At 43.1% G+C, this 13,338-nt stretch overlaps 1 protein-coding gene across 1 annotated transcript; it reads left to right on the top strand.

Annotated features, from left to right (window-relative positions):
* Positions 1-470: 470 nt before the first annotated feature.
* Positions 471-6,271, top strand: LOC123408384 (mechanosensitive ion channel protein 1, mitochondrial-like). The gene is made up of 7 exons (XM_045101504.1): positions 471-806; positions 2,119-2,687; positions 3,428-3,705; positions 3,795-3,907; positions 4,057-4,164; positions 4,943-5,164; positions 5,737-6,271. The coding sequence occupies exons 2-7, from the start codon at positions 2,122-2,124 to the stop codon at positions 5,893-5,895; spliced, it is 1,446 nt and encodes a 481-aa protein (XP_044957439.1). The 5' UTR covers positions 471-806; positions 2,119-2,121; the 3' UTR covers positions 5,896-6,271.
* Positions 6,272-13,338: the final 7,067 nt, after the last annotated feature.

The raw sequence follows: 13,338 nt of genomic DNA on the forward strand, positions 1-13,338 counted from the left end.
GTTACGGTCGGGCACTGAGAGGGTTGTAAACTTGTGTGAACTGGATTACGCAGTCCGGGTTAATTAATATACAACCTTTTTTCTGCAAAAAAAAGCAGTGTCGTGGCGATGCTGGGTTGGATGATTATGGGAAAGTGAGGAGAGAGCATGATTTCTAGCCATTTTTTCTACTCCCTCCGGTTTAGAAGGTGTGCTTGGAAAATCTCTAGAACCTAGTTAGTTATAGATTGATTATGAAATGAGTTGAAAAATAACATTAACTATATTCATGCGTCTAATGGGTTGAGAAGTTAATTCTGCCTTTTAAACTGTGACGAAGAAAATATTCGGATTTCTGGCCGTGCTTTTTGCTGGAAGGGACGCATTACTTGCTGGTCACATCAAATTGGACTTGATCTTTTACCCAAACCACACACTTACAGGTGGACCCCACGTATATAATTAACCGAAGCCACGCAGGTTCCGTCACCGGCCGCACACTCCCTTCCATTCTCATTTCTTCCCCAGTCTCCGGAATGTGACGGACCTCAACGGTTACAAGTCCCAATCCCAACCTCGCGGCGGAGCGGGCACGCTCTCATCGCGAGGGGAGGCCGAGGCCGAGGCCGAGGCGAGGCCGCGAGGGTGAACTACGACACCGCGAGGCGACGGCGACGGCGAGCGCGAGCACAAGGCAAGGCAAGGCAAGGCGAGGCGAGGGGGCGAGGCGAGCGCAGGACCAGGCGCGGCGAGGGGAGGGCGAGCACAGGGCCAGGCGAGGCGAGGGGAGGGCGAGCGCAAGGTGGACTACGACAGCACCGGCCGCCGTAAGTTTCCCTCCAAAACCCTAACCCCTAACCCCTCCTTCGTTCTTCAGTAGGCTTGCGTCACGAGATCACCTCCCGGCGCTGGCGTTGAGGTAACTGAGCGCTCCATCTCGCATTCTCGCTGCATCGGATTTGCTTGATGGCTGCGCTTGGCGCTTGGTCCGAACCAGTTTTGCCTTGGGGGACGTTTCTATGAGCATTTTTCGACTGAATTGGTGGATTTTGTTTCGTGATCCTATCAACATGTTTGTACTATGTTCTTGTGCGCCTATGTGGACGCGATTGGGCGCGAGATTTTCTAGATGATTTTGTTTGGAGTCGCTAGTGCAATAAACTGCGTTCAGGATTTGCCTCTCATGGGACAAGTGGTAGGTAGGATAATTAGATAGTACTGCTAGTACAGGTGCGATTATCCACCTTCGAACAGTTCCATTAGTGATGTGTGTGTGTGTGTGTGTGTGTGTGTGTGTAGTACAAAACCTGTCCTGCTGCAGGTGCAAATGGTTGGTTCTGAAGAGTATAGTGCAATATTTTTGCACTGGGCGATCATATATTGTATTCCATTTCTTTGGTCTGCACTGTTTGGTGTTCTGGATGTTATAGTGCTTTGTTCTGCAACGCAATGTTACTTCCGGTCCAAATGTGAAACAATATTACGATGTTGGCTTGTTCTGAATATGTGTGAATTCGAATATATTTATTACCTTCACTGTTGAGATTATGAGAGTAAAACTTGACATGTGAGCAAACTATTACCTATCTGAAGCAAGTTGGAGGCTGTCATTTAGCTGTTCCATAAATTTTGATTCGTAGGTTGTTGATTTCTTAACTCCTGCCCTCTGCAATAACTAAGTAGGAGAAAAATGGTATGGGATGTAAAAATAGTTCTAAACACATATTCTCATTGATGCATTGGTCAGGACTTCTGTCTCTGTTATGGAGTAGTAGAAAGAATTTGCATGTGTCCCTAAGACCTTAAATTCCTACTCAGCATTATTTAGTGCCACCACCACTGTTGCCACTTGCCACCAATAGGTAACCGGGTTACAGTATAGATGAGATCGTGCATCACGACTTCTGTATATATCCCAGATTTTAGTATATGTTGCTTATGTCTTGTGTCATGTGGGATCTATTGTTCTGAAGGCGATTATAAGTGCATGGTTAGGTACTGTAATATATTGATATATTTTGCACATTACTGAATGGCAAATTTGGATTAACTAAATCCATGAATGAATGTTGATTTCCCTTTTTCTTATATACCAAAATTTCAGATATGAATTTATGTAATGGATTTTTTTTATTGCAGACCATGTTGATGCAACGTGTGGCGCTTAGAGCTGGAAGGTTGCGCCATCTACCATCTATAGCAGCTGCTGTGGAAACTATGGCAGCGTCATGGAAGATCAAGGAAACAGACTGTCACACCAATCAGCCTTCTGTTTTCACTGTCCGCCACACATACTCATCTAATGCTCCTAGCATTCCTCCAGCTCAACCTAACCTTGCTCTGCCTCAGCCTAACCTTCCTCCACCTCAGCATAACCTTCCTGCCACAACTACATCTTCCTGCACTTGGACTAATATGTTGGACAATGCTTGGAACAGTACATCAGATGCTACCCTTGCCATATCAAATCAGCTCTCTGACCTGATTCAGGCTTATCCATATGTCCCGCGTTACTTCACTGTGGTGTCTATATCATACCTGATTGCACGTTATAGTCTGCCTAAATTCCATTCGAAGCTCAAGAAGAAATATGCAGCTGGGACTTATACTGTTTATGAGGCATGGTGTTTGCATCTGATGGAAAAGGTGGAGGCACACATTTTGGCCTACCCGCTATTTGGCATAGTCCTTTGGGGATCTTTAGATATGTGAGTTCATGTTTAACCTGTTATGCAACTTTACTTCTTTTTCTTGGTTAGGGTTAGTCTTTATCAGTTGATAATGCAAGATGTAAGTATCTGATCTTTGGGTATGGCATGATAGAAATACAAGTCAAACAATGTAAAACAATGCCATCTAGCTTATTCACACAAGTGAACCCAGCAGTAAAACAATGCCTATCACCTGTGTGGCTCTTTTTATTTAAAAACTCATTTCCACCATATGGTGGTGCAATATGTGATTGCTATTTTTCAGCGTTTTGGCGGCTTTCGATGCTAACCATACTTAGTGGCAGCACTCATGCATTACGTTTTCTTGGTATTAACCATTTACTATGGGAAGTTAGGAACAAATATTTCATATTGCTTGGTCATGTAGAAACTAGTATGCAACTTTTGGGTCATCCGCTTGTTAGCCTCCCCCTATTCTCTTACGAATTCGACTTCCATCTTTATTTCAAAAGTAGAGTATCATTATTTTAAACCACATGTTATCATCTGATCGATGTCAAACATGGCTATTTTAAGCTACTTTCCCCATGTGCTTAATTTGGGCTAAATTTGGAAGTCTAGAGTTTAGATGGTCCAGGAAGAAAATATATCATGTGGTCCATTATGCCTGATTTATCAGAAAGAGGCTATTCCTTGAGGTAGATGTTCTGCTAGATTAATGTGAGCACCCTATGATTCTATGCTGATGATAAAACTCTACTAATTCTCTTTCACAGGACTACAACTATGATTAAAGATCTTGGTGCTGGTGTGCCTTTTTCACAAATTTCAAAATGCGTAGCAATAGTCGCAGCTTTGTGGTCCCTTCAAGTTATGAAAAAGAACTTCCTATCCAGTGCATTTATGCATTTTGAAGGCCTAAAGGTGGACAAGCATTGGTTGGCAGCTTTTGACAAGGTTTCTTCATTGGGATTGATTGCTATTGGCCTTTTTGGAGTGGCAGAGGCATGCGGGGTATCATTTGAGTCGTTATTAGCGGTTAGTGGTATTGGAGGTAACACTTTAAATGCCATACACCTACTCAATATGGATGTTACTTTAGGTCTCCTTCTAGCAAATAAATGGCTCTCTCCTGTTACGTAGGGATTGCAACCGCCTTTGCTGCTAAAGATGTCCTAGGTAATGTATTGAGTGGATTCTATTTGCAGTTCTCCAGGCCATTCATAGTTGGAGAGTCCATAAAGTTGCCTTTTCATGTATGTCATCTTTCTCTACACTTATATTTGCTAGTTTCTACCTTTCATATATGTTGATAAAAATGTTTGCTAACATTTTATTATATTTGTCATTTTTATGGATAAGCATTTTTTTTGTTCTATAACTTGTCGCTGCCTTTTCATTGTAGGCTGGTTCAATAGAGGGTTTGGTGATTGAGATAGGGCTGACATCTACGTTATTGATAAATTTGGAGAACCTTCCTGTTTCAGTACCCAACTCACTATTAGTTGGTCAGGTATCGTCATGCCATAACTGGATATTGCCTAAATTGCACTAAGTATGCTCTATAATTTCATGGTGCCATATGTAATGTATACTTTATTAGATGGTATGATACCACTCATCAAGATATGCTGGTCTTTTTCTCTACATGGTAATATTTGGTACATGGGTTAATGATGAAACCTTGAACGACTTTGCACATTTAGATGTATGTCCTATGCGTTTGAACCTAGAACCTGTCCATATGCAAGAGTCACTGTTTGGTGTTAAAAACAGATGCAGAAGTTACAAGATACACCACGAACAACATTCGCAATATCTAGAGAATGTGAAAATTGGATAATCTGACAACTTCAAGCACACTTTATATGATCAGCTATACTAATAATAGCTCACACATCAGATTCACAACTTGCTCAATTCTGTATTTCTCACTGGTAGAGTTTGCTAATTTTCTTAGAGAAATTTGACTATTAGGTTTTGGCTAAAATGAAGACTTCTAGCCTCAGATCAGTTGGGATGCTGGAAAACATAGAAATCTTAGGGAAATTCTGTAAACTTGGGGAGTGTCGCATTTATGTAGGAAGTTTGAAAGATGAGAGAAAAATATTGGTTGGGGTCTTTTAGTTTATTGTTAATCACAGCATCCTAGAAAGAAATCGATTAGTCTATCTTTCAAGGATAGTGCTGTGAAGATTTTTTGAATGCATTTTTAAATGTAATATTGTTCTTGTACAAGATTAGTACCATGGAGCCTACGTAATGTGCTATAGTCCTTCCATAATTTGCAGATTATTGTGAATAGATCCCGTGCTCAATGGCTATTATCTGTAACAAAAATTCCTATAAAAGTTCAGAGTATGGATAAGGTGCATGTGATATCTGAAGAAATCATGGAGAAGTTAAGGGCATATCCAGAAGTTAGCTTGAAAGCAGACGCTCCTCATTGTTATCTCACTAGATTGGGTGATTTGTATGGAGAGTTCACAATTGGCTGCTGCCTCCAGAACATGGTACGTTTTGGATCTCCGAGAAGCATTTTGTATCTCGTAGTTATCATGTGCTTTGGATTTCGGTAATGCGCCTGTAGCTCCATGGTATGCCAACAGTAGCTTTAACTATATTTTTTATGACAAGGTGAAAGACTGATGGTTTAACTCATGGCAAGAACTACATAAATGTCATATGTTGACAACGTAGCAACAGTGGTCTTATTTAAAATTTAGATCATTTTGGACACAGTTCTGTATTCAGAATGAAGAACAAAAAGTATAATTGAGAATGTAGTACTTCCTCCGTCCTTAAAAAAGAGGCATATGCATTTGTCTAAAGTCAAATAGTGCAAAATTCGACCAAATTTATTGTTTTTCCTATAAACTTGGGCAAATTTTGCACCATTTGATTTCTGACAAAATGTTTGTGCTTTCTTTCAAGCATGGAGGGAGTAGTTGTCTAAAATGATCTGCATTAGTTAAACAATTGTCCATCATGTTAATGGATCACTAAAGGGCATAACCAGTGGTTTAGTATTTTGTAACCTGCTATGGTAGCATAAATCTCTGACAAAATATTCTATATGTTTCAGAGAAATGAAGAAGTTCTATGTGTTGAGCAAAAGATTCTCAGTGACGCAGCTAGGATTATCCACTTGCATGGCGTTGAGCTGAGAAGTCCACCAATCCCCACTGCCGATCTCGAGTTGCTGATGGAAGCTGCTAGGGTTATCAAGTCTCATTCATATTAGGAGGGCACCACTCACCGTTGATTCAGATGAAGTTGCAAGGGCACAGTGACAACTGCGAGTTGTCAGGTTTTTTTTCTTTTTTGGATTGTGCATTTTGGTTGAGCACATCCTTGGCAAACAGCAAATACACGGTTACAGCTGCTTAAACACAGGATGCGTACGTTCAGCTTGTTCTCTACGACATCTGGTGCGCTAGGATAGGAAGGGAGAGATTGGTTGAGATTACATGTACGGTTTAAACAACCTTATCTGCTAGCAGAGTATACGTTCATCTGTACTGGTTTTGTAGTCGTGGTGGCAGTTTGCCTGCACGTTGCTTTGATGTTTTGGTCCTTTTGCAAAAATTAAGCCAGATCTTATCTGGGTTTTTTTTTAAGAATCTGACCCTTTTCATACTGTTGGGGTCGATGTTGGTAGGATATAATTGCCTATCATCGAGACCCTTGGATAAGTTGGCTACCGTTAGGGACCTTAGCGGAAGCAGATATACTCTACCGCCATTGAACCTGAGGTCAGATCCCGAAAAATATTTGAATCAGGTTAGATCTGGCTTAACTTCCGCAAAAGGATCAAAATATCAAAATTGACCGGCGGTGTGGGGCAAATTTTGGGCCGTTCAGACTTGTTCGTCACGTCTAAGTGACCATCACCATCATCAATACACCATGGAGCTCACCGACGTGCTGCTTGCATCCATGGCGTAGTGTCAGGGTCAAGAACCGGATTCATTCATGATGTCGTGCTGGGTCAAGAACCGGTTATTTAAACCGGACGACGAGCCAAACCATTGCCCTCACATTCACTTTTTCCTTCAATCTGCATCGTTTTCGTGTCCCTTTCCCGTCCGTGTCCAAGCTCTCCGTTCACCATGGTACACCGAAAAGGTTACATGCCACAAGCAATTGACACCATAGCATCATGCCCCGGGTAAGCTTGCCATTCACCATGGTACACCGAAAAGGTTACATCGCACAAGCAATTGACACCATAGCATCATGCCCCGGGTAAGGTCTGTGTCGTGGAGGCTAGGTGCAATCCGCGTTGCGGCCAACCTTCCTTTGACCTTAGATAGGACGAGGAGGGGGAAGCCCCACACTCAGAAGAGACAGTCCCCGACGGTTTACCCCATCGCCTTCGGGTTGGACATGCGGACGTTGCTGTCGGCGTGGATGACGACATCCCTCACCTCTCGATGAAGGAAGTGGGGGAGCAGTTCCGCCCCACCATGGAAGGCGGAGCATCCCGTGTTGAAGGTGTGGCTCAAGGGGGAGCACGCAGATGTGCCGTCTTCATCGAGCTCTTAGTCGACCTGGCCTTCGTTGCGGAAAACCATGCCATCCTTAAGTCCATCAAGGATGCGCAGGTGGTGACGACAAACCGATGTAGGATCTTCATTCGCGAGCGAGAGCAAGGCAAGACCTTTGCAGATGAGGACGAGCAGATGCCTCGGCGTCTCCGATAAGTGGTTCACCCTAATCTCCTCGAATGGAGTATATAACAAAAAACTACTCCGTCTCTAAACTAATATAAAAACATTTAAATTACTAAAATAATGTTTTAAATGCTCTTATATTAGTTTATGGAGGGAGTATCACATTACAAGCATTGATCATCGAAAACCATCATTTTTTTAGTCTTTAAAAAAATTACCACAAGAGTGATACGCTGTTTCAAAAAACCCTAGTGACCGAATGGTTACATTTTAAGTGCAGTTATGACATGTAGAGCCCGCCTGTCAGGGTTCTATCGGCTAGGGGCTGACAGTGCGCGTATGGACGACTGTTAGGTTGACCTGTTCCGATTGTGGTCAAAGCGACCGACCCAGCTCACTCTCTCTTGCTCGTACTCACTTTCACTCTCTCCCTCGTTCTTTGCTCCCTTGCCCCGAGCTCGCGAGTTCCTATATATAAGATCTTTTAGAGATTTTAATACTGACTACATACAAAGTAAAATAAATGAATCTATAATTAAAAACACATATATGTACATCTATATATAGTTCGCATTGTAACTTTTATAAGGTCTTATATTTAAAAACGAAGAGAGTAAGTGGCATGGTTATTCCGTTGTTCATAAACTTGTCAACTGAAGTAAGAGAATCAAAATTAGAGATGCTCAAAATCGTCTCCTCTGAATTTTTCAGTCTGGAGACATGATACAAGCGACGTACTATTGCAATTTTTCTTTTTAAACGAAGTACTATTATATTATTACTGCGATGCAAGCAGAAATTTTGCCGTGGCGATCGAGGGGGAATCCAAGCGCCGCCGGTCCTGCGCCCCCTCCCCCTCTCCTTCTCACCGTCGCCGGGCAAACCCCACCTAGCGTTGGCGGCAGCGGGACTTCCTCTCCCCTCTGCTGACGGGAACAGCGTGAGCGGTCCTCTCGACGGGTGGTGGCGCGCTGGTGGCGGGGCGCGATGATGCAGGTTCGGGCGGGCTCCCGTGCGTGCTCCACGGTTGCTGTGGCGCCTTAGTGACTGCGTGGATGGCTGCCTGGGGTGTGTCCGTGGTGTCCGCGGCCCCGATCTGGCGTGGTCAGATATGATCATCGACGACATGGGTGGCGCGGTGCTGCTCCCCGGAGGATGTGGTTGGCCCGGGCTCGGCGTCCTTCGCTGGCTCCATGTTGCTCTTGGTTGGTCTTCGCGGTGGGGCAGCTCATGGTGGTGGTGTTGGTTGTTGACGTGGTCGCGACACGACGATTGGACTCGACCACAGGGCGAGGGGGGGAGGTTCCTGGCGGCTAGGCTTGCCGGGACCTTGACCTGTGGCTGCGGGTGAAGCTGGTGAAGGAGATCCAGATTAGGGGAAACTCTTGGTCGACCACATTCGGCCGCACCGACGACGACACTCAAGGGCACCGCTTTTCTTCTTGAAGACGTTGGTCTATATCTGCTCCTCTACCTCCCTCCTACCCGCCCTCGGGTGAAAACCCTAACTCCAGTGGGCGGTGGCGGCGTCCTTGACGTCGTGACCTACCTAAAGTCATCGTCTTGAGGGCTCAGTGGTGGTGGGCACTATGTGAATCCTCGGCGTCTGCTGGTGGTGGGCACTACTTCGGGGGAAACCCTAGGATCTGGTCTTTCAGATCATACGATGGCGGTACTTCGGTGCCTTTTTCTCTTGGGAACATCGTTTGTGGAGCAGTGCTGGATGACAGAGGCAGGAGGTGGAGGATTTTTTTCACGTTTTGAACCCATGGGATGAAAGTATTGCACGGAATGAACTCTGATTGAAACCATTAAACGATCTGACCTTTTTTGAAGCGCCAGAGCCCGTGGCGTTGCAGACGCACATAGAAACGCCAGTCTAATGTGGCGTTGCAGACCCACTCAAACGCCAGTCTAATGCGGCGTTGTAGGCCACGCGTGAAACGCCATGGTCCATGGCGTTTCAGCAGTACACATGTTGCTGGCAGCATGCCGTGGGCTGGCTGGATGTCGTCGCTGAGTTCCATAGTGGGTCTGCAACGCTGTTGGCGTTTCACAATGGGCCTGCAACGCCACATTAGACTGGCGTTGCAAGAAAGAAAAAACGCCATGGTAGACAGGCGTGTCACTGTTGGGCAGCAACGCCAGCACTGTTGGCGTTTCACAGTGGGTCTGCAACGCCACTTTAGACTGGCGTTGCAAAAAAAACCCGCCACGGTAGACAGGCGTGTCACTGTAGGGCAGCAACGTCATGGTAGCCAGGCGTTGCATAGTGGGGCAGCAACGCCACGGCTTGTGGCGTTTCTGAAAGGGTCAGATCGTGAAATGCTTTCAAATCTGGTTCATTTTGTGCTCATGTTTAGAAAAAAGGTTAAAACAGTGAAAAAATCCGGAGGTGGAGTGGCTTCGTCTTGCATTAGGCTATGATGGAGCTGTCAAGTCATGCCTGGCTAAAAGGTGCTACGCTAAGTCATGCCTAGTTGGCAGGTGCTACGCACGACAGTTCTTCAAGAGTTTTTGTGTCTGGATGAATGAGCGCATGACGGTGGGGCCGTTGGGCACCATGGTGGCGTCGACGGATGTACGAACTTGCAAGGATGATGCGAATCTCTTTCCTGAAAATGGGTCAGTGGTACGAAGATGATGTCGACTTTTAAAACATGTGCATGTGATATGCGTTTTAGGTCTGCTACAACGATTGTTGGTCCCGATACATTATTTGGATGGATTTTCGACGACACAATATGAAGAGTGAGAACACTCCACATTATCGAATTTGTAGGTATGAGTAGTGGCTTCAGATGAATTGATGTATATTTTTGTTAAACATTTGTAACATACTCTCTCTGTCACAAAATAACTGTCTCAACTATGTACTAGCTCTAGTACAAAATTATACTAAGTTTAAGACACTTATTTCAGGACGGAGGGAGTAATTAATAAAGATAAACCATGCATCGGGTTTAACGTCCTTTTCTAAAAAGCAGAGATTTATATTAAATAAAAAGGAGTTGACATTCGTTTACGCCTCCTAGCGCGGAGCGTGATCCATCTTCTTCTCTTTATCATCCTTGCGGCCGCCTGCAAGATGAAGCTGGCGCCAGCGCTCCTTCCGCTCCCTGGCATCCTTTATCAGCCAGCGCTCCTCCCGCTCCTCGGCCTCCTTCATCAGCCTCGCCATGTGCGCTTTGTTGAGATCGTACGTCGCGAACGCCAGCGTGACGCAGGCAGTGATACGCAGCGCCCGAATGACCGCCATCGATCGCCAGATTCAATCGACTGTCGATGGGAGGGTTGGGAGGCCTCTTAATTTTATGCCGTGGCTTTGGGGGCCGGAGTCTGATTTTGTACTCGCGAAGAAGGGAAAAACACAGAACGAATCGGATTGATGGGGATTTCGATTCAGATCCGGTTGGTTCCCCAAAGAAATCCGTCGGAGGTTTCTAGACTCTCCGCCTCTCTCTCTCTTTCCCTCCCCCCCTCAGCGTAACACAGGCGGACAGGGCCCGGGTCCTTCTATTCTTCGAGTTGGCGGCCCATCTGCCAATCTGGGGCCTCGTCCACTCGGAAGGACGGCTCCAAATGTATATCTTGTTAGCTTTTTTAATTTCGGCTGTTTTAGTTTTCTAATGTTGAAGAATTAAAATTAGGTTCCTGAAATTTATGAAAGGAAAATGCTCAGACTCTGCCCGCTGATCGTGCGGAGAGTTCCACCACCCGCACAGCCGATGATCCATTTGTCCTCACGCATCGCTCGTACAGATTCGTTATTTCCCTTGCCTATGCTCTTTTATCCTATCTTGCAACATCAGTTGTGTTACAAAGCACCGCGGCGAATGACCGCGGCAACTTAGACAAGCTTTTGTAACCTTGTTACAAAAAATCTCTACAACAAAATCATTGTTACAAAACAAAACTATAACAAGAACTTTGTTGCAAAAATAATAATCTCGCAACACAGTCTATGTTGCGAAAAATTCCGCAACAGAACCTCTGTCATAAATGTTTCTGAAACAAGATATATATTGTGGAGTAGAGGAAGACATTCAGTCGTTACATTCTGCCACATCCAAAGACTCGTGAGGCGGCAAATCTTTTAAAAAACTTCACACATTTAAAATATGTTCATGAATTCAAAAGAACGTTTTGAATTTCAAAATTATTCATGGATTTCAAAAAAATACCCTATTAATGAATTTTAAATAATTTTCATTTTTATAAAATGTTCATGAATTTCAAAAATGTAAGAATTTTATTTTCTTTGTGAATAATAAAAATGTTCAGGAACTTTTTTAAAAGGTTCACACATTTTAAAAAGGTTCATGGATTTGAAAGAATAATGAATTGTTAAAGATTTTCAGTTTTTCACCACAAAAATTCACTGATTTTGAGGAATGTTGTAAATTTTATAACCAAAATACAATGAGGAAAAAGGAAGCATGTGAAAATAAATTCGAATAGAAAACCCGATGAAAACCTCTAAAAACTTGTTGGAGAAAATGAAACTGGAAAGAATTGAAACACAAAATAGAGAAAAGTTGAAAAGAGAAAAAAAAAAACGGAAAACACAGGAACTATAAGTAAATCAAAACAACGTGTAGAAAAGCACGTCATACATTTGAGAGGTAGGCTAGCCATTTCACAGGCCATGAATGGGTAATCATCCCCTTAAGGCATGTATAATGGCGTTACCCTGATACTGTCACATAGGATAAATGATGAAGTGGTGGAAATAGAAACTAGAAAAAGGCTTTGCCTTCTCTTAATGAAGAGATGATATCTTAGCAACAAATCTCTGACCACATTTATAGGAATATCTTAAAACTAATTTATATCATTTTCATTCTTATGAGTCTATGGTAAATCCATCTCGTATTATTTTGCTTGTGAAACCTTTGGTGAATGATGAAATGAATGGGGATCTTTGCAAACTTTTTTCTGAACAAGATATTAGTGATACTCTCTTCCAAATTAGCATGTTGAAGTCACTGGGCTAGACGGGTTTCCAGCTTAGTTTTTCCACTAAAATTGACATTTAGGCAACGAGGATATTATTCATGGTGTCCAATAATTCTTTAGTTCCTGAAGTATGCCGGAAGGCATAAATGATACAACCATTGTTCTTATTCCTAAAGTGAAGAACCCCTAGTTGATAAAATATTTTTGACCTATCAGTCAATGTAACGTCATATACAAATTAACTCCAAGTGCCTTGTTAATAGACTGAGACCTTTGCTGATGATATGATCTCTCCTACCCAAAGTGCTTTTATTCCTAGAAGATTAATTTCCTATAATTCTCTCATCGCATTTGAATGTACGCATTTGCTTGAGTACGTTGAAAGACACTCCATATGAATATTGTGCATATAAGTTGTATCTCGCAAAAGCGTATGATCGTGCGGACTAGAAGTTCTTGGAAAGTAAAGTGTATGGTTGCTTCAACTTGGGTTAAGTGCATTGCGATTTCTTTTACCTGAGTGAAATTTTTGGTGCCAGCGACAACCCAATCTTTGAAGGAAATATTCTATCCAAATTTATTGATTCGACACAAGGAGAGCCAAAGAATATTTATTGATATTACCAATTGAGTTGTCAATTCAACCACGTCTGGAATTTATCTCTGCAACAAAAGTTTAGTAGCACAACAAAATAGTGATAGGAATAGTAACAATAGCAAAAACAATTTATTCATGATTGTAATAGCAACATCAATAGTAAATTAGCAAAAATCAATATGCAAAAAGCGTGGGCATTGGATCGATGATGGATAATTGTATTGGATAACATTCAGCATGTAACAGTTACATACCAGAGCGACACAGAACTAGCTCCAATTCATCAATGTAGTGTAGGCATTTATTCCGTATATAGTCATACATGCTTATAGTAAGAACTGGCATGACATATTATGTCCTAACCTCCCATGGCAACAGGATCCATAAGAAAACTAAGTGATATTAATGCCTCCTTTTAATAGAGAACCTAAACAAAGCATTAACACAAAGTGAA

This window comes from Hordeum vulgare, chromosome 7H (genome assembly GCF_904849725.1).
Source record: "Hordeum vulgare subsp. vulgare chromosome 7H, MorexV3_pseudomolecules_assembly, whole genome shotgun sequence".
Classification (NCBI taxonomy): domain Eukaryota; kingdom Viridiplantae; phylum Streptophyta; class Magnoliopsida; order Poales; family Poaceae; genus Hordeum; species Hordeum vulgare.